This window comes from Tenrec ecaudatus, chromosome 8 (genome assembly GCF_050624435.1).
Source record: "Tenrec ecaudatus isolate mTenEca1 chromosome 8, mTenEca1.hap1, whole genome shotgun sequence".
Lineage (NCBI taxonomy): Eukaryota > Metazoa > Chordata > Mammalia > Afrosoricida > Tenrecidae > Tenrec > Tenrec ecaudatus.
In genome coordinates, this window is record NC_134537.1 from 8077174 (window position 1) to 8098484 (window position 21311).

The 21311-nt window shown below is 54.9% G+C and overlaps 1 protein-coding gene across 1 annotated transcript; it reads left to right on the forward strand.

Moving 5' to 3' along the window:
• The first annotated feature begins 5154 nt into the window (after window positions 1-5154).
• On the forward strand, window positions 5155-20005 carry POMGNT2 (protein O-linked mannose N-acetylglucosaminyltransferase 2 (beta 1,4-)). The gene is made up of 2 exons (XM_075555990.1): window positions 5155-5318; window positions 17738-20005. Exon 2 carries the CDS (start codon window positions 17816-17818, stop codon window positions 19556-19558), a length of 1743 nt encoding a protein of 580 aa, XP_075412105.1. The 5' UTR covers window positions 5155-5318; window positions 17738-17815; the 3' UTR covers window positions 19559-20005.
• Window positions 20006-21311: the final 1306 nt, after the last annotated feature.

The window sequence follows — 21311 nt, forward strand, 5'->3', positions numbered from 1 at the left end:
TTAGGTCCCTGTTGGCAGGGCCAAGCCAATGGATACCGGAGAGGAAACATTCAAAACCCAAAATATACATCACCTACATGTGGGTGGAAGGGACACCAGACTCATCTAGCACAGTAGGAGAAAACACACTGGGTTAAAACATGGGACTGCTTATTATTATTTGGACGTTAATACGTATTATCATATCCCATAGTTCAATCACATATTGAGCCATTTCTACCACAATCAGTTTCCAGACATCCTTGTTGAGCATTTGAAAGTCAAATGCTCAAATTAAGCCAGTGGCAGTTGGCTGTGATCACCCAGAAGGGTCACCTTTGTGAGCTTCACGGGACGCATTAGCGGACCCCATCACCACGACTTTGTTCAAGGAATTTCCTACTTCCTGCCTCAACTATCATTCCCGTTATTACCTAGGAGCTGACTTCCCACTTCATGATCCTGACCCCTCAGAGTTGCTTGCTCCTAAGGATCCCTTCCTTGAGAAACTGAGAAATTGAGTCAGGTCCTCACCAGGGGCTTGGTATTTCTGACATACAGCTTGGAGCCCATGTTTCCTCCCATGGGATTGGAATTGTTCAGTGGTGGAGGGAAAAATGCAGAGGACACTGAGACCAGAGATGGGAGAATCTATGTGACTTCAATCCAGTTCTTTCTGGATTCGATGGATCACTAAACTCCATTTCTTCCCATCGCGATTCCCGTGGTATTTCTCTCGCTTATAGTCTGAAGACGTCAACCTTTTCCTGCACACATGGGCCTCGGAATGCTTGCCTGGGAGCCTCATACCAGAGCCACCGGGGTTGGTAGTGTTGACACCTAGGGGCATAAGGTGTTCTAGACCTAGACCATGACCTCGTGTCCCATCAGCATGTGCTATTTCAAACCATCACAATGCAAAGCTATTAAGCCTTCTAGTCATGAAACGAGGTCACCCTGACATCCTTCACCCCACAGCTACCCTCTAAAGAGATAATACACAGGCCAGAGAACACCCGTCTCCAGCCGTCAGCGCTTTCCCTCCTCTGTATGGCTTTAAAATGCTGACCCATGGTTTATAGATATCAGTTGAGTCAGCCTCTCGCCAATGGATCAGCCCTGGGGTGTGGACAAGACAGAGTCTATAGACTGCAGCTCTGTATGGTGCCCTTTACATGCTGTTAGTTCCCCAGCTCTGCACTGCCCCTGAGGCCTCTTCTTCCAACTTCCTCTCCTGGTGTCACCGCATGCCCAGCTTCAGTGGTCCTGCAAACTCCTGCCCTGTTGATTCTTTCTAAAAGCTTGCCTAGGTCGGTGGCTGCTGTCTTTGGGTGGTGCAAATGCTTCCTGGCTAACCTGAGGTGAGAGGTGCGCGTTCACTGGGGGGGGGGGGGGGGAGAGAGAGAGAGAGATGCAGTCTTGGGAACCCACGGGGGAGGTTCTACTCTGTCTTAGAAGGATGCTATGCATTGGCAGGGACTCAGTGACAGTGAGGTTTTGTTTGTTTTTGTTTTATTTAAAGCAGGACAAAGTCAGCACCCTCAAATCTTTCCACAGATGTCTGCTGGTGGTGGGGGTAGTTTGGTGCACCCTATTCCTGACCTTCCAGCAGTGTCCGTCTCTCCTTGGCAGGCAGTTCAAACCCACCAGCCACGCTGTGGGAGAAAGATATGGTAGTTGGCTTCTGTAAAGATTGACAGCCTTGGAAACCTTGTGGGTCAGTTCTGCTCTGTCTTAGAGGTTCACTTTGAACCAGAATTGATCTACTCAACACCAATAGGCTGTAGCATGTTGCTTATGCCTGTAACCTACTCAAAGCACCCAGAAGCATTTGGGAAACGTGTAAACCATTTCCAGATTCACACGATTTGTCTTTTGTTCACTTGGTGACCCAAGAGCAGTTTTATCACCCATCTGACCCTTAACTTTCTAACTCCCCCCTCCCACAAGGAGACTGGGTTAAATCATTGCCCACATCCCATTCACTTCTGCGAAACCAAATCATTTTTCCATGGCCTGAAAGGGTGGACAAGTTAGCACGCATTGCTGGTATAATTAGAACTCCATCAAAGGAATAAAATATTTTAGTCCTGAACAAAGTAAAAACCCAAACCATGGCAACAAAGAAAGTCATGGACACATTAAAAATAGAAACATAGCGTTTAACAATGGGTGTGCTTCTCTCCGGCACTGAAAGCAAAGGGGCGTGGGCCAAGGAACAGCTGTCCCTTCTCTGGTCCTCCTGTCTGTTGTGACTCCGTGGGAATGGCCAGCCCCTCCCAAAGACTCTTATTTCCAAGGCATTTGTGACATATTGGTACATTAAAAGAGGGCAGGTCACACAATAATGGACACGCGATGCCCTCACTTTGCACAGGCTCACTTCAAGTCCTTTCTGGACGGAGAAATCAAGGGTCCTTTTAATGGTATTATTTTAGTGGATGGCATCTGGTGTTTGTTTGTTTGTTTGTTTTAACTTTGCCCACATTCGACGTTTTTACTTCCTCCGTCGAGAATCACAGAAGTGCTTTCAAAAAGAGCTTTGACTTCCAAAGATGCACGTCTGGCCAACAGGAAGGGGAGGGGTGGGGCGGAGGAGTTTTAGTTCCCTTCATTTCGTCTGACCTTCGTTGTCTTTCAGTCGAGTATTCATTTCATCTGTAGACAATGTGCTCTCTGGCTGATATCTTTGGGTTTACGTCGGCCATTTTCTTATTTGGTTTGCAACTGTCATGTTGTTGAGAAAATGCAAAGCAATGACGAAATCATTGGTCTTGCAAAATTCTGGAGGCCATATGATTCAACTACGATTCCTTCTTTTACCCCAACGTTCGCATTCCAATCGCCAATAGTTATCGATGCATCTTGATCACATGTTTGATCAGTTTCAGACTGAAAAAGCTGGTAGAATTCTTCAATTCTTTGTCACTCGCTTTAGTGGTTGGTGCATAAATTTGAGTAATACTTGTATAGGTTGGATTTCCTTGTATGCAGATAGATACACTCCCATCACAGGCTGCATTATAATTGAAGAGAGAGCTTGAAATGTCCTTTTTGATGATGAATGTGATGCGATTCCCCAGTGAATTTGTCATTCCCCGAAGAGTAACCCATGCTTGTCTGATTCAAAATGGCCAATATCAGTCCGTTTCAGCTCATGAACGCCTAGGATATTGATTTTTATGTGTTCTGTTTCATTTTTTTTGACAGCTTCCAATTTTTTTGATTCATACTTTGTACATTCCAAGTTCCGATTATTCATAGATATTTGTAACTGTTTCTTCTCATTTGGAATCATGGCCCATCAGCAAATGAAGGTCCCATCCACATCAGAATGCTCAGCACCACTTTGAGAGGGGAGCGCTTCCTCAATTGTGTCTTCTGGCACTACATCCGGCAGTGTCCCTCTGCCACCCATAAGGTTTTCAGAGACAACGTCCTCAGAAGTGGACAGCCTCGTCCTTCTTCATCGTCTGTTCTTAGCCGGAAGCTCTGCTGGAACCTGCTCACCTTAGGTGGCTCTCCTAGTATCTGAAGGACCAGCGACAGCTCCCAGCATCACAGCATCACCCAAGTCACCAGAGTATGACAGACAGACAAGTGACAGAATAGTAATCAAGGAAGAAAATCAAGAGCAAGTAAAATGGCCAGGATATATATAAATATACATATATAATTTCCTTTCAGTTCTGGTAATTTTGCTTGCTCTTGACTGTCTTGGCTAAAGGTAGTATTCCCATTCCAACCATTAAATCTGTTACTATGTAAACAAAACTGTCCACCTTTGTATGCCTCCACCTCCACGGTACTTAGCATTTCTTGGTTAGAGGTCGCAGTGGGGTTTTTAAACGTTTGAGGCTATGTTGTCAAACTGCTTGCATAATTGAAACAACTTATTCCAAACTCGCACTCAGGGTCTTTACAGGGTTTGTAATGGGTCAGCATTGACTCGGCGGCAGTAACTTTTTGGTTTTTGTTTATTAAGTTTGATTCCCTCAGCACTGGGCATCCCCATTTAAAATAATTATGAATTAAAGGCAGGGCTTCCTCAATTATGTAGACAGAAATACGTTCTCAATATGCTACAGAAATAGCAGCAGTCATGGAAGATGCACACACGCATTCAATTCTCATTTACTCTAATCAGTGGAGGGCTAACATTCACAAATCAAGACATCGGAGCCTAGGTCTAGTTAGAACATTGGCAACAAATGCCCAAGCCACAGTCATGTGAGTTGGGCGTGGGTGGTCTTGAGCAGCTGAAGGGCGATGTTGGGATCAGGTGGGATTCATGCTGCTCAGCTGGAGGCCGGATGCGTTTGTATTTCAGGCTCCTGTTTGCTGTCAAAGGGGTCTTGGCGGCCTAGAGGTGACCAGTAAGCGGTTAGCCACAAGACCTGCAGTTTGAAACCAACCAGACCAGGCTTTGTCTTCCCGTAAAGAGTCAGTCTCGGAAACCCACAGGGGCAGTCTTAACCTACCCTCTGAAGAAGCGCTGGTCGTGTAGTGGTTATGCATTGGGCGGCGAGCCACATGGTCAGCGGTTCAAACCCACCAGCAGCTCCGCAGGAGATAGACTGGGCTTTCTACTCCCGTCAACAGTTACAGTCTCAGAGATCCACGGGGGGGGGGCGTTATGAGGCAGCATTGACTCGATGGCAGTGAGTTTGGTTTATTTATAGAGTTGCTGTGAGTCTGAATCCACTCTTCTGCGGTGGTCTTGTTTTGTTTGTTGGGTTTTGAATATATATACACACACGCACGCACACACAAATCTACTATTTTGATTTTACACATAATGTCTGGTTGTTGGTTCATTTGCATTTATTATCAGTACTACCATAAAGGTGTCATCCTAATACCAGGCAAGGAGCCCTGGTTCTTACTGAAAGGTGTGCAGTTTGAAGCCGCTCCATGGTCAAAGGTGCACCGGTCTTCTTCCGTGAAGATTACAGGCTTAGCAAGCTAGACCGGGGAAGTCCTAGAGGGTCGCTGTGAGTCAGTATTAGCTCGAGGACAGGGTGTTGAGTTTGTTTTTCATGTGGGAATCAGGTCTAACGCAAACCTCCCGGGGTGCAAACTACAACTCCCAGGATTCCGCGGGCCGAGGGAGGTTTTGCGCACGCGCACAGGCTCCCGCGCCGTATTTTCCCACCACCCTCAGCCACTGCCCCGCAGGCGCCCCGCCGGCACCCGTGAGCCCCGCTGCACGGCTGCGCCGAGACTGCGCGCTCAGCCCGGCCCCCCGCGCTCCGAGCGCTCCGGGGCGGCGCTGCAGAGGGGCCGCCCGCCTGGCCGCGCCGACCGGGGCAGCTTTGTCCGGCAGGCCCGGACTTCAGGTGAGCGGCGCGCGCTCGGGGCCGTGGGGGCTCCTGCACGCGGTGGGGGCTTGGCGGTGGGGGCGCGCCCCCGGGCCTGCCTCTGGATGGAACGGCGGTGGTTGCCGGGCGCCGGGGTGACCAGATCTCTGGGCGTTTGTGGGAGAGCCGGGGCGGGGGGGAGCTTGCAGAGCCGAGGAGTGACGTGTGCTGCGGACAGAGGCGGCGCGCGAGGTGCAGAGGGTCGGCTGGGGCCGCTCGCAGTCCGTAGTTAGCCGCGGGCACTGACCGCAGGTCCCCTACGCCCTCTGCTTGGGGTGTTGGGACGCGGGGAGCCGGGCAAGGTGCGCGGAGGGGCCTGGCCTGCTAGCCCACCTCCACCCTCGGAGGAAGGTGGCAGTGCCCGGGCCGGCCTGCAGCCCAGCCACCCACTGTGTGCCCGGTGCTAATAGCGAGAGCCTGCCACTCCCGGGGTGACGGAGCCCAGGTGGGCTCTGAAGGAAGGGGGGACCCAGTGGACGCCTGACCCCGTGCATATGGGTGTGTGTTTTATTTTAAACATTTTGCTGGGTTGGGGTGGAAGTTTATTCAGTAAATTGGGTCCCATCCGACAGTTTCTGCGCAAATTGTGCCTCTACAGTAGTTCCGTTTCTCACCGTGTGCCCACAGGTCTCCTTAATTGCTGCTGGCTGTTCCGTTTGCAACCACGTGTGTAGCGTCCAGTCTTTGGCCAAGGCTGGGGCCCCTCAGGCCACAGGTTCGCCCCTCGTGGTTGGTCATTGTCAGCTTGCTTTATGCCAACTGACTCGCAGAGCCTGCTCTTGGAAAAAGCAAGGCTTCTGATGGGCAGGGAGGAGCAAGTACCATGGCTTGGGGGGTGAGTTTCAGTGGGGTGTGCCGACAGTGAACAAGTTCATTCACCTGAAGGTTATTGCCATAGGGGATGAGTCAAAAAGTATTGGGGCGGCGGTGTCTCAGCTTCTGATGGGGATCTCTTGTCTGGGCCAGTTAAAGTCAAGGCAGAGAGGTTGTTAGCACAGGTGGTGATTGTCCGGGAGGGACCGCCCAAGGGATAATATTATAGATGCTCTCAGAGGACACAGGAGAATCACCTGGCTTATTGTGAAAAGGGTCTAAGACATTGAAAACTGCACTGGGGAGGGGAAAACCAGAAAAATTGGGCCCAGGAATTCCTCTGCCACCCATCCACCCCTCCTCCGCCCCCCATCATGACCTCTTGCAGAGTGGGAAGGAATGCCCTATGAAGAGTGTTGGGAAGCATTGATCCTGTCTACCCTACCTCCCTGATGTTGCTCTCCAGGGACATTGAAAAGAACCATGAGTTGAGACCCTCAGGGAAGCCGAAACTGCCTTTTGAATGTAGTGGAAATGGGAGCGCACAGAACTCTTCCCGAAGGATGGGCTGGAGCAGCGGTTCTCAACCTGTGGGTCTCAACCCCTTGGGGGGGGATGTCAAACAACCCTTTCATGGGGGTCATCTAATACATCGTGCATATTCGTTATTTACAGAATGATTCATCACAGTAGCAAAATGACAGTGATGAAGTAGCCACAAAAATAATTTTCTGGTCGGGGGTCACCACAACATGAGGAACTGTGTGAAAGGGTCGTGGCATGAGGAAGGTTGAGAACCACTGGGTGAGAGACGTGGAGCCGGTACTGCCTCCAGAAGTGCGTGTGGATCTAGATGTCCAGAAGCGTCAGCTTCTCATCTTGATGTTTGTGGTTGATAAGGGTTTCTATGATTTTGTAGCCCTCCTCTCTGACCCACCTTGGAGATGATGGGGATTTAGAAAGTTCATGGGATAATTTCTTCAGGTTGTCATTCAGTTCTCCCATGAATGCCTTGTAGCCCCTCCTCCCCCAGGTGTCTGGGCAGTCAAATGCTGGCCCTCAGTCTCCAGTGGTGTGCCTTGTCCACTCAGCCCCTTTGTGTCTTTCTTTGCAGAAGGGTAATAAAAGTACCTTCCTCACAGGGGAGTGGCTGGTAGTGGGGACCTGAGTGCCAGGGCTGGCCTTGAGCTAAGACTACCTACCCACAGAGGGTCACCCTGCCCCCAGTTACCTCCCCCGGCACCAAAGACCACATCATACATCCTGCGTTCTGCCAAATCCCCTGGCTCCCAGAGACACCCAGAGGTTTACAAGCGCCCAATACACAGCCTTGCATGGTAGTAATGGCAACTGTGGGTGCTCCTGATCGGAAGCGTTCGAGGTGAGATCAGAACCGAGGCCCGTCTCTGCACTGGCTGTCCCTCCTGCCACGCTCACATCTTGGAGAGCTTCCGGCTCGCTGTTTCACGTTCCAGACGAGGAATCTGGGTCCTGTCGGCAGCAGAGCTAGGGCAAGTACACAGGGCCCCTCCAGCCCAGGGCCAACATGTCTGTTCCTGAGCGGGCTCTCTGGGAGCGAGAGGAAACCTGGGAGCCAAGATCCTGAGTGGAGGGGTGAACTGCCAGTGGTTGCCGGCTGGGTTCTTGCCATGCAGCTGTCGGGTAAGCCCCATGTGACAGACCGTCCGAGCAATCTCGCTGGTTTCTGAGCCAGACTGCAGGTTAGAGAGCCCTTGCTCTGAGCCATGCTTTAGAAACTGTTTAGCAATAAGCAAAGGCTTCTAGTGAATTGTGAGCGAACCAGAAAATTAAATTAACCAAACACTCCATCCCCCCCCGCCCCCCCCGGGGGTCCTCGTCTGTCTCAATTTGACTGTCAGTGGAATGCTCTCCTCTCTAGGACCTACTGATCAGGACAGCGTCTGACTGCCAGGCATTTTTAAACTGGAAAAAATAGCGCTACGAATGGCGGAACTTACATATGTTGAGCGTCTGTTAGCTTGGGCCCGGGCGTGTGGAAGCTCTGCCCTCGCTTCATAGCAGTGCGATGGAGAGCGCTTGGTGGAATGGCACAGAGCACGGGCCCAACTGTGGGACGGGCCTGACCCCACCTACTTGTAGTTAGTGGAGAGGAGGAAGCCAGATAGCCCAGGGAGACAGCGAGTACTGTGTCTGCAATGGAGTGAAAGCCAGTGCGTGGTCGTTTAATTGTTGCCATTAGGATGAATAATAATGACCTTGGAACATCACCGTGGGGCACTGAGCTTTGCCTTAGAACTCACAGAACCACCTTGCGCTGGGAGACCAGCTGAGCCCGAGTCAAGGTTGGCCTGAGGTCACTCAGCTGCTAAGCATTAGGACGAGCCCAGATCCTAGCATCTCCATCAACTCAACAGTTACTGCTGGGGGTGGGCAGGCCGTCTGGACCCGCTTGGGGAAGAGGCAGCAGCCTCCATCTGGGAAGTTGTCTTGGGGTGGCTGGGGCGGGGCAGCTTTTACCTGGTAGGGAAGCTTGGGGGAGTCAGCTCCTGGTGAGCTTGGAGAGTGAGTGAGGTGTCAGGAGGAGACCCCTTGAAGCTCTCTCTCCTGCTGGACCACAGGGCTGGACGGAACTGTGGTGTGGGTGGCACCTGAAAAGACGGAATGAGTTTGGGAGCTACAGACAATAGGGATGGACTAGAGGTTGGCTCTCCGCTTTTGGGAAGAGGACAGCCCCACTTTTTTTGTTTTGTGTGTGTGTGTGTGTGTGTATAAGGACATCCTCCCCCGCCCTGCCCCCCACCAGCCAAAGCCTGGACACCTCTGCCATCATCCTGGCCTCATGGGAGCTGCCGGCCAGCTCACCCTGCTTCCCAAGGTCTCTTGTTTCATCCTTGATAAAATAAAAGTTGGAACCGATCATTTCTAGGGGCTCTTGCACACTCTGAAATGCCATGGTTTTACGATGTGAAGTTGGTAACTTAATCGAAATCCTCAACAAAACACCAGGGCAGGTGGTCTAATTATCCGCCCAGTCTCCTTGGGACCAGGTTGGCCTGGGCTCCCCAAGCCACCTGCCACCCGGTCTGGGCAGGAAATCACTGTAGCCTCGGGAGAAGCTTTGTCTGTGAAGTTACAGACGAGCACATGCCCACCCAGTTCCGGTGCCATCCGCACCAGCCCTGCCCCTGAGCGCCGGAAACACCACTGCTCTGCCGGCTGCTCCGTGCCTCTGTCAGTCAGATGGCGGCTGAGTGCAATGCTTAGGAAGACCAAGACCCAGGCTCGAATCTGGGATCCCCGCTGCAGGATCCCTGGTGGTGGAGAGAGTTCTGCCTTCCAGACACCCCCCCCCCCACCCACCCTGCCCGGCATAGTGGTCCTGCAGTCCTGGGGCTGGTCTGAGGGTGGGGTGGGCCCAGACCTCTGACCTTTCGACTGACAGCCCGACATGGGCCCCTTCTGCAAGGGTAGGATTCAGGGTTCCAATGCCTATCTTGGGGAACATGATTACGAGTTTCACACGCCGCTAGGGCGGACAGTTTTCACAGCGCTGCAGGACCAAGACATCCAAGGGACAAGGCCTGGGGCTGGTTAGCTGATGAGACCCTGGTGGAGCATGAGAGAACTGGTTGAGGTAGGTGCCGGCACACAATGGGGGCTCCCTGGAGGAGGCAGCAGTCACAGTAGCCCCTGCTGTCATAGGCTCCTCCTTCCTGAGCCAGCTTTCTCTCTGACCATGGCGTCCTCACACGGGGGCCAGCAGTGTAGCAGGAGCACACCCCCCGTCCACCGGCGGTCAGCCTGACCAGGGACACGGTCCCTTACTGAGAGTGTGTCTCTCTTCCACTCCTGTCTTGGGGACCGTGTTGCCACTCTGCCTGGTGTCTGCCCAGCATGCAGGGCTGGCTGCACTGTGCCGGCTGATGCTCTCGCTGCTGTCCTCAGTACAGGCCTGGTGGCGGCTTCCTCCGGCATGGGGGTTTGGGACAGAAACCAGGGCACGTCCCAGGGAGCATCGGGTCGTTGGTGCAGGGACCGCCGGCAGAAGCAGCAAGAGAAGCGGTCAGCCATGCCCCATGCAAAGGACTCGTTGCTCAGGGGACCTGCTCTCTGCTGGCCCTGCGGAGCGTCACTGTGCATCTCATAATTGCATTGTGTCAGTATTGATTCCCTGAGCTTGCTTATGTCTGAGAATGACCTTGCTGTTAGGGGTTACAGACTGACGTCTGAAGACCTAGAAGGGCAAGTGTCGGTCCAGTGGACTTTCTAATGGTCCCAAAGTGTGGTGGTGGTGGTGATGTGTGTAGGGAGACAAAGAATGATTGTGTGTGTGTGTGTGCGCGCACGCGCGCAGGGAAGAAAAGAATGAGAAAATGAACGTGTCAGATTCCAAACCTAAGGCACCCTTTCCCGTGAGTTGGTTCTGACTGGCGTCCTGACTGCAGGGCAGATGCGCACTGCCCTGAGGGCGTCTGGGTCCATCCGTCCGTGTTCACAGGGACAGACATCCTCCTCTTCCTCCTGAGGAGTGGCTGGTGGGTCCCCACGACTGACCAAGACACCACCGGGGCTCCGTCTGTGTCTGATGGTCGCTGTTAGGGGCGGGTTCCCACCCACAGCCCCACAGCCCCCCCCCCGCCCTGTGCATCTGGTACAACAGCCAAACACCAGCAGTCCTACGCCATCCGCACAATTGTGCGTATGTTCCAGCCCATCGCCGTAGCCGCTGTCGGCCGTTGCATTGAGAGTCACCCACTTTCTGTCGTACCAAGCATGACGTCCTTCTCCAGGGACCGGTCTCTCCTGACAGCATGTCCAAAGTCCAGGAGGCAACGTCAAATTAGCGATTGGTAAATCTGGGTGAGAAGATATGGGACGTGGGGGAAGAGGGAGGCTTTGAAAAAGCACCTGAAAAATGGAATTTAAAACGTAACAGAATTTCTCCACCGCCTTTTGCAGTCCACTCCGACACAAGCTCTCAGTGTGGGTGCAGGGTTTTCCTTCATCGGAAGTTATTTCTAAGTAAAAGGAAATGGATCACGAACCCCGGAACCAGCCTGTGTACGTGAGACCCTGATCGCTGCCTCATGCGTAAGCTTGTGCTGGGCTTTCACCTCTCTGAGCGCCGGCTTGGTCGTCTGCACAGGGAGGGGTGTCTTGTGCCCACACGCCCAGGGTGGAGAGCTGGGCCCCGGGTGAGTGGTCAACATCTGTCGCCTGTACTGCCATTGTCGTAATTAGGAATGGCAAGAATTGAGGGGGACCCTGTCGATTCCAGGAGATCAAGAGAAGGCCCAAGCCAAAGCTGCCCCTTCCCTCCATTCTTGGACAGCGGACTCCAGGCTCCTGGTGTCCAGTGTGAAGCAGGGGCTTTACAGCAAACTGACGCCCACCACAGGCGTGTGGTGCCCTCTGCGGACCTTGGGTCCCCTCGCTCCCATAAGGATGCTGCTACCCACCTTCTCTAAATAGCTTTCATTCTGAAGTCATTTTAGACCACGGCATCCTTACTCCATGTCCAGCTTTCCCACCTGTGTGAATGGAGGAAAGTGCTCAGAACCAAGGCCTTCCAGGAGCCTGACACTGTGAACACCAGACCCTCTGCTAAAGCCTCCTTCAGGGACTTGCTGCTCCGTCCAGGCGCTTGCCCCGTTGGGACAGAAGGACCTTACTGGATTGACTTGGAAAGTGGGACCTGCCACGGGGATCCCAGTTCTCCTCCCCTCCACCGACGTCTGAACGAGAGTCTGGTCCCTGCCCTTGAACTCGGTCGTCTACTGCTCCCAGTCCTAGGAGGTCTGCCTGCTGGGCGTGGGCCCCAGCAGCCATTGCCTTGCCAGGGACAACGTGCCCCACTGTCACATTCTGCACTTTGCCAGAACTTGTGTCCACCCAAGCACCATAGCTGACGCCAGGTTCCTAATAATAGGGGCTAGCGGGCTTTTCAGATGGAGGCAAGCCCCACCCTCCATTTCTACGTTCTGGTGCAGAAAAGCTATCTACTCAGGAGATCTCACAAGAGGAGGAAAAACTCAGCTCTGGGTTTCCCAGTCTGCTATCTGGCCTGGTCGGAAAAGTGGTTGATTGTCTGACTTCGGGACACCCTACAGGGCAGGGTAGAACTGGGCTTGGGGGTTTCACAGGCGCTCAGTCCTCGGGGGAGCAGACAGCCTCCTCTCTTTCTTGCAGAGGGGCCGGTAGGGGGTTTGGCAGCCTGACACCTGTCCCGCAGCACCCCGAGGGCTCCTGGAATCCGTCTGCAGACTGTAACCAGTGATGCCGTTTGTCTCACTGCTGGCTGTTTTCTGGTCCAGGATGCAGAGGAGCATCCTCCACTGCATGAACTGTCAGGCCTGAGCCTCCCGTGGCCTGGGACGTGGCCGTCCCCGTGGCTGGTTATCTTTCAAAGCAGCTCTCGTTCACAGGCTTTATTTGGATTCAGAACCAAGACTCCCCATTTAGACATCGATGTCGAGGCTATGTATTAGGGGCAAGAATACTTGAGAAGTGACCTCGTGCCCTTCTCACCACATCTTATCAAGGGGACGTCAGGCCGATGTACCTGTTCCCAGGGACGGTCACTGGAGTATGTGGGACAAGATACTTCCCTCCGTGCTGAGTCAGTGTCCTGTGGGGGAAGAAGATACTTTGATCCTGTGTTAGGCAGGGTTCTCTAGAGAAGCAAAATCAGGACAGTTGTGGATGGATGGATGGATAGATAGATAGATAGGTTTATACGGTGAGAAGGAATGTAAGAGCTAATTAGTCCACACAGCTGTACAGAGGGCTCAGTCCAACTCATTTTCCTGGAACATTTAATATACTGGAAGTCCTTCAACTCATGTGGGCTGCTAGGTCCAAGGTCAAGGAAACAGACAGCAGAGTCTTCCCTCGGGCAAGGCAGGCAGAGTCTGCCCCCAGACAGCAGGCAGCAGGGTGGGTCAGCAACAGTCAGTAAGTAGCACAGGAGCTTAGCGAAGCAGGACCCATGGAATCTGGGACTGAAGCACAGTGGCACAGGATCCACCAGCCTCAAAGTCAAGCGGTGTTCACACCAGCAGTGTGGCCAAGCAGGTCTTGAAGGAGCCTCAAGCTCTAGCAACAGGATCCATGGTTGGCTTGTCCCATAGGTAGTGTAGCTCACAGAGTGAGGCAGAGAACTAGCTAAAGCAGCAGTACACCAGTCCCATCACCAAGGAGCAAGAGGGAGATGGGATGCTGGCCTTCTTTATTTATTTCGGTCATCCTCCAATCAAGCCTCAACCTGAGAAAACTCCGCCCATATGTTCCTATTGGCCTCCGTGGCACAATAAACCTTACAGTCACAGAGCCTGTGAACATATCCTGTTCCTCACCCTACTTTCACCCACTCCTCTTAGCAACCTTCAGTGCCTCTGGCCCATGGCCAAATGGCAGTGCCCATCATCTAAGAAGCCCTGGTGGCATAGTGGGTTATGCGTTGGGCTACTAATCACAAGGTCAGCAGTTCAAACCAACCGTCCGCTTTTGGGGAAAAGATGAGGCTTTCTACTCCCATAAGGAGTTGCAGTCTCAGAGGCCCGCAGGACAGTTCTACCCTGCCCTGAAAAGTCGCTTTGGGTTAGAATTGACTCAGCAGGAGTGAGAGCGTGTTTTTCTGGATAACTGCTTCTACCTCTATTCGTTGGAAGGGCACTGGAAGGAAGACCTCTCCCTCCCTCCCTCCCTTTATACTGCTTCATTCACCCACTTATTGGCTCAGATCAGTACTGCTTCTTGCCCGTGTGCCTTGCCCTGTGGCTTATAATCGTAACTTTCTTCTTCTCTCGCTCAGAATGACCCAGATTGAGCTTCTGGGCGCGCATTCTCGTTGGCTTCGGCCTCGTTTCACCACGTCCCTCCTGTGTTCAGAGCGCTCTTGGCTCTCTGGCACAGCAGATGTTCCGGGTTCATCGTGTGCTTTCCCTGCCCCTCTGCATTGCCAAACCTGATGCCCTTCTCTGGGGACTGGTCTCTCCTGACAACGCGCCCAAAATCTGAGATGAAGCTCACCATCTTGCCTCTTAGGGAGCACTCTGGCCGACTTCTTGAGACGGATGTAGTTCCGGGTGCTTTCAGGTATTTTTCCCCAGCACCATGGGTCAGATGCATACATGGACATGGGCAAAGGAAAGCTCACCTGTGAGTGGCGGTGACATTTGGGAGGAGCCAGGTCACTGAGTCAGGCCTCTGGGGCACTGGAGACGGGGTGGGCTGACTGCTGGGCTTGGACTACGAGGTCTTCTGCAGCTTAGCCTGGCCACAGGCCTTGGGAGCTGAGCCTCAACCACCTGAGTCAGGGACCGAAGCCCTCCTCGGCTGGCATCTTGCTGGGCTGGGGAATGGGACAGGCCTGCTGCACAGCCACAGCCTGGCCCCGACCCTGGAGCGGAGCAGAAGCCATTAGCCAGCCATCCCACAGCTTCACCAGCACTGAGCTCGAGCAGTGCCGCTGGAGAGCCTGTGGTCACCACTGGGAGGCAGCACTGCACCGGACGTGCTCAGGCCACCTCCGCCTTTACTGCTGGCTGGGCCACAGACCTGCTGCTCCCCTGCACGCCAGCCTCCTGGCAAAGGGGAGGCGCTCAGCCTTTCTCCTTCTGTGGGTTGGGAAGCCCCACCCTGGCTGCTGTAGCCGCCACTGCTTTGGCTTTTCCGCATAGGGACCGCAGACACGCGTACCTTCCCGGCAATTCACCATGGGTGGTAGTGACAGTCTCCCCTCCTGCCTCTGAGATGGCTCTCTTTATACCCTGGAGAATGGGCAAAGCACACCCGTCCCAAATCCTCCGCTTCGTATTTGCAAGCTCCTACCCAGTTGTTCCGTGGGGGTGATGATGCTTGAGGATAAAAGAGCCGTGCCAAGCAGCTGCAGTGCACCACAGGACCCCTCCGTGTGCAACTGCTTACGAAGCCCTCTTTCCTTTTGGAGCCAGATGGAGGTCCGAGACTTTGACCCAGGTCCTTACTGCCCCTTCCCCACCATCACAGTGCTCAGTCAGGGTCAGCAAACCATTGGAAACTCAAAAGTTCCGCCCTAGCTTGCCATGTCCTCACTCCCAGATGCCAAGGTTAGTGTATCCGGTGACCTTGGCATGGTCTTTCCTTTTCAGGTAGGGAAAAAGCAGAACCTCTGTCCACAGCCCGGTGTAGCACCAGGATTCCGGGTATGGGTACGGATTGGGAGTGGAACTAGATCCTTAATGTCCCTCACTGTTCCGAGGGAGGCCCCCATCATCCCAGGCAGAGCCCCAGGCCAGGCTGTCAGCCTCAAGACGCACGTGGCCCGCCTGGCTAAGTAAGTGAAAGGTGTGCCAGGGCCAGCCTGCAGCCAGGTCACCGGAGCAGAGGTGGTGTGGGAAGACTGGCCCTTCTCTCTAGAGTGGGCTCTGGGGGTGACCTTGCCTGTCCCATCCCTCTGAAAGCCAGCTCTGGCAGCCCAGCTTGTCTGGCCTGCTGTGTATTGCTGACGTCGCTCCTGGTCTGAATGGTAAGGAAGTGAGCTGTCTCGCAGGGGAATTAGAAGCTACGGCCACCGTGATTTCCTCCTTAGCACACCTGTCTGTCTGTAAGTCACACAGGTTATATCAGAGAAGCACACCCGTCTGTCCGTAAGTCACACAGGCTCACGGCTGGTTCGAGGTTCTGCAGGTTTCTGGCCACCGCATTTGGCCATCACGCGGTGCAGGAGTGTCCAAAGTGCATCACCCTCCTGGGGCGTGTTGGTGTTGATGGTCTACGGTGAAGGGAATATGTAGCAGCCCGCACCAGCTGACAGTGGGAACTAGCTCCCACACAGGTTGCTGGCTGCTAGCTGCAGCCTGGAAGAGCCTGCAGCAGCTGAGAAACCAGCCATCTTCCCCACCCGAGCGTGTCTATCTGAAAGCATCTGATTCACGGGGATGTAATTATAGGGATAACACAGACCTATTCTGCCTCACTCACAGGAGACATCATACCACATCCCCGAGCCACTGAGCTAACTAGTGGCTATGTGGTTCACGGTTCTTCGTTGAAGAGCCACAGGGTGGCTGTATCCACCCTGACATGGGGACATAGTTTCAGAGCAGGGGCCAGTGAGACTTCTGGGCTTGGTCCCAGTGGACCCCAGAGAACATCCCCATTTGGAAACATAAGGGGGCCCCTCATCAAGATGGACACGGACACGGCCACAGCCACAGACTCCCCCTGGGATGATGATCAGCCGGAACGAAGATCAGCTTGTGACTCTGAAGGACAGGCAATTGTGAGCCTCTTGGGTTCCTTTTGTGTCCAGAAAGCGGCAGCCCGGTAATGTCCACTGGCACACACAGACCGAAGAGAAAGCTTGCCCTCTCTCTGAGGGGCTGTCCCACCAACCTCTGAAGCCCTCTGGACTGGCAAAGGGATCACTCTAGTCAAAGAGACACCGCATGACAATCAGCACCCTATTCCTGCAAAACCGCAGGGAACGGGCATTAACCTCCTCCCTCAGCGGCTGTGTGGGGCCTCTCCTGGAGGTAAGCAGATGCCCCATCCCTCCCAATGGGACAGTGTCAGAGGAGGCTAGGTGGGAAGCCTGGGCTGCCATTACTATCAGTGGGAGACAGCTTGTAGTGTCGGTGGACCCCACTCTCAGCAGTGAGTCAGGGGAGCCCCCACCCCAGGGGCTTCTAGGCCTGGACTTCTCTCCACCTTGCCCTACCAGGCCAGCTCTCAGCGCCTGTCCTCAGGCGTCCACGTTTGGTGTGCACAGCCTGGCACGGTGGCTGTGGCTAGCTGCCTAGAGGCTAGTTGGTACCGATCAAGGCTAGTTGGGACTGATCAAGGCAGCTCCGTGCACAGTGGCGTGAAATCCTGCTCATTCTTTTTTTTAAAATTTTTTTTCCTGCTCATTCTTGTACTATCCCGTGATTAGGTGGGAGTCAGAATACTGGGACTCGGGGTTTGCCTTGGTGGATTTTTGGAAGTAGTTTGCCGGGCCTTTCTTCCTAGTCTGCCGTCTTAGCCCAAGAGCTCCACCGACAGCCCAGTGGTGCCAGCACATGAAGGGCATTGGCCAGGATTACGCCCAGTTCTCCTGCAAGGAAGAGCATTCCCTCACAGACCCACCACCTCATCGGGCGCATAGTAGGAACTCGTGAAGCAGTGGTCTCAACCTTCCTAATGCCGCAACCCTTTCATACAGTTCCTCATGTGGTGGTGACCCCACCATAAAATTATTTTCCTTGCTACTTCATCACTGTCATTTTGCTACTGTGATGAATCATCATGAAGTATCTGATAGGCAGGATGTATTTTCATTGTTACCAATTGAACATCATGAAAGCATAGTGATTCATGACAAAAGCAATAGGTAATTCTATATTGTGAAATATTCAATGAACTGTATTGAAGCAGGGTGTAGCATGGGTAATGGTCTTCACGCCCGATACTCATCTGTGGGTGGTGCGGTCTGGAGACGATAGAGGAGGAGCGGTGTCTCGGTTCCCAAGACCATCGGAAACACGTGTTTTGGGGTCAAGACCCACAGGTTGAGAACGGCTGTTGTAAAGTCCAGACACGGTACCAACGCCTTTCCTTTTTCCCCCCTTATCTCCCCACAGGCCTCAGCTGGCCCCCAAGGTTCCCGTAGGGATGAGTGAAGCCCAGGGGGCTGCCTAGGGCCCGTCGTGGGCGCGAAGATGCACCTGTCGGCCGTGCTCAACGCCCTGCTGGTGTCGGTGCTGGCGGCCGTGCTCTGGAAGCACGTGCGCCTCCGCGAGCATGCGTCCGCGCTGCAGGAGGAGCTGGCTCTCGGCCGGCAGGCGCCCGAGCCGGGCCCCGCGCTGAGGATCGACTACCCCAGGGCCCTGCAGAGGCTGGCGGAGGGCGGCACGCACATGGTGTGCACGGGCCGCACGCACACCGACCGCGTGTGCCGCTTCAAGTGGCTCTGCTACTCCAGCGACGCCGAAGAGTTCATCTTCTTTCACGGCAACGCCTCGGCCATGCTGCCCAACCTGGGCGCGCGGCGCTTCCAGCCCGCCCTGCTCGACCTGTCCACCGTGGAGGACCACAACACCCAGTACTTCAACTTCCTGGAGCTGCCCGCCGCCGCGCTGCGCTACCTGCCCAAGCCGGTGTTCGTGCCCGACGTGGCCCTCATCGCCAACCGCTTTAACCCCGACAACCTCATGCACGTCTTCCACGACGACCTGCTGCCGCTCTTCTACACGCTGCGCCAGTTCCCGGGCCTGGCGCGCGAGGCCCGCCTCTTCTTCATGGAGGGCTGGGGCGAGGGCGCCCACTTCGACCTCTACAAGCTGCTCAGCCCCCGGCCGCCGCTACTGCGGGCGCAGCTCAAGACACTGGGCCGGCTGCTGTGCTTCTCGCAGGCCTTCGTGGGCCTCTCCAAGGTCACCACCTGGTACCAGTACGGCTTCGTCCAGCCCCAGGGCCCCAAGGCCAACATCCTCGTCTCGGGCACTGAGATCCGGCAGTTTGCCCGCTTCCTGACCGAGAAGCTGAATGTGAGCGGCACAGGACTCCCCCTGGGCGAGGACTACATCCTGGTCTTCAGCCGCACACACAACCGGCTCATCCTGAACGAGGCGGAGCTGCTGCTGGCGCTGGCCCAGGAGTTCCAGGTGAAGACGGTGACCGTGTCCCTGGAGGACCATGCCTTCGCAGATGTGGTGCGGCTGGTCAGCAATGCATCCATGCTGGTCAGCATGCATGGGGCGCAGCTGGTCACTGCCCTCTTCCTGCCGCGGGGGGCCACGGTGGTGGAGCTCTTCCCGTTCGCCGTCAACCCCGACCACTACACGCCCTACAAGACCCTGGCCCAGCTGCCTGGCATGGACCTGCAGTATGTCGCCTGGCAGAACACGCTGCCCGAGAACACGGTCACGCACCCGGAGCGGCCCTGGGACCAGGGGGGCATCGCGCACCTGGAGCGGGCCGAGCAGGCCCGCATCCTGCAGAGCTCAGAGGTCCCACGGCACCTGTGCTGCCGGAACCCAGAGTGGCTCTTCAGGATCTACCAGGACACCAGGGTGGACATCGCGTCACTCATACAGACCATCCGGCAGGTGGTGAAGGGCCGCCCGGGGCCCCCAAAGCACAAGTGGACCGCCAGCTTCTACCCGGGCAAGGTGCGGGAGGCGCGGTGCCAGACGTCGGTGCAAGGTGCCTCCGAGGCCCGCCTCACCGTCTCCTGGCAGATTCCCTGGAACCTCAAGTACCTGAAGGTGCGGGAGGTGAAGTACGAGGTGTGGCTGCAGGAGCAGGGCGAGAACACCTATGTGCCTTACATCCTGGCCCAGCAGAACCACACGTTCACCGATGGCATCAAGCCCTTCACCACCTACCTGGTGTGGGTCCGCTGCATCTTCAACAAGACCCTCCTGGGACCCTTCGCAGACGTGCTGGTGTGCAGCACGTAGCCAGTGGGCCCTGGTGGGGCCTTGGGAGGGGGACTCCTCCGCCCCAGCCCTCCCTGAGCTGCCCCCACCCCCGCCCCACTGCCGTGGTGTCCGGGGTTGATGGATTTATTTATTTATTGGGAAGGCCTGGCCCAGGGCAAGGCCACAGTGTCTTCTTCTCTTGCATCTGGTGTGTGATATGGGACTGCCCCCCTGTCCATCTCCCCACCCCAGCATCCATCCACCTGTGTCAGTTCTTCGTGGGATGGGGGCAGGAGAACGCCCCGGTCACCCCCTTGCTGAGTGACCCTGACCTTCCAGAAGGAGTCCTTTCTGGTTAGCGTCCGGATGCCTGGGAAAAGGGCAGTCGAGGCTGTGGAGTAGGTGACTCATCCATTTCCATCAGTATGAAATTCGCCTGTAGCCCAGTAGAGGGTGTATTTGGAACATTCATTAAATGGTGATAAAAATCTTGGCCAAGACTGTCTTTGGAGGATCAGAAAAGGGGCAGGGGGCTGGGGGGGAGTAGTCTTCAATAGTCGAACAAAAAAGCAAGCAAGCGTCCATTGAGTCCGTCCGAACACATGGAGACCCCGCGAGTCTCAGAGTAGAGCTGCACCCCAGGGGTTTTCCATAGCTGTGGCCCTTCTGAACGAGACCGCCAAGGTGCTCTTCTAAGGTACCCTGGGTGGGTTTGAACCACCAACCTCCATGTTGGAGCCCAACACTTGGCTATTGTATCTGCCAGGGATTCCTAGTCAGCCCCTGTATACCCTTTATTTCTAGTTGGCAACTGTGTTCGGCCAGGTTGACCAGAGAAACAAATCCAGGGGGACTCCTGTATGTGTAAGAGAAAGCTTGACATCAAGAAGTGATTGTATATCCAGCAAACATCCCAGCCCAATGCAGATCAAGTCCCTAAGTCCGATACTAGCCCATAATCCCGCATCAGACTCACGTGGCCACGTGCAATGATGAACGCAGGAAAATCACAGGCCAGTGGGTGCAGAGTCTTGTAGAGCCAATGGTGGTGGACGCATCTCCAGGGCTCTGGTTGCCATCAGCATGGTGTGGCTCAAAGGAGCTCATCAATAGGAAGGTAAAGCAGAGACGTGGGGAGTGGGGGCGCAGGGAGGTTCCCAGGACCCTTATGAGAAGGCCACACCCATTAAGGCAGTACCCTCAGGTTGTGACCCGATTGACAGGCTAGAATCCACCCCTTCACTCTTACCAAGTTGACACGGGATGATGTAACTTGCACAGCATCCACGGGCACAGGTCTACAGGCGAGCACCCTGGGATGGTGAGGTAAGCAGGCTGGTTGGCTGGCTGAACGCTACGCCCCTGCCTTAAGTGGGAGAGAAGCCTCAGAGTGGATGTGGCTGGGTGAGGGAGAGCATTAGCCGCTGGAACCCTCCTGAGGACAGTGAGCCTCGCAGGCCCCCCTGGCCACAGTTGGCCTCAGATTGAAGGGGCATAGGACAGGGTGTCCACTTACGGAGGCATCCTCACTCCAGTCAGGGCCTGTCCTATGCCCTCGGCCTGTAGGTTCCTGCTGGTCTGTGAGGCGGGACCCTCTCCGTGGACCCCACGTCCCATTGCAGAACCATCTTGTTACAGCCAGAGTCCCCAGGGGCCTCAAGGGACAGGCCCTGTTGGGAAAGTTGTCGTACTGAGGGAAGCCCATGGGTCCCGTGCCCTGCCACATCACCTGCCCATCGTCCTCCAGGCCAGACGTTTCCCAGGCTGCCTGCCCCCGGACACTCGGCCTGTG

Bases quoted from the DNA above. Each gene is read 5' to 3' on its own strand.
- POMGNT2 (XM_075555990.1), top strand. From the start codon at position 17,816: ATGCACCTGTCGGCCGTGCTCAACGCCCTGCTGGTGTCGGTGCTGGCG.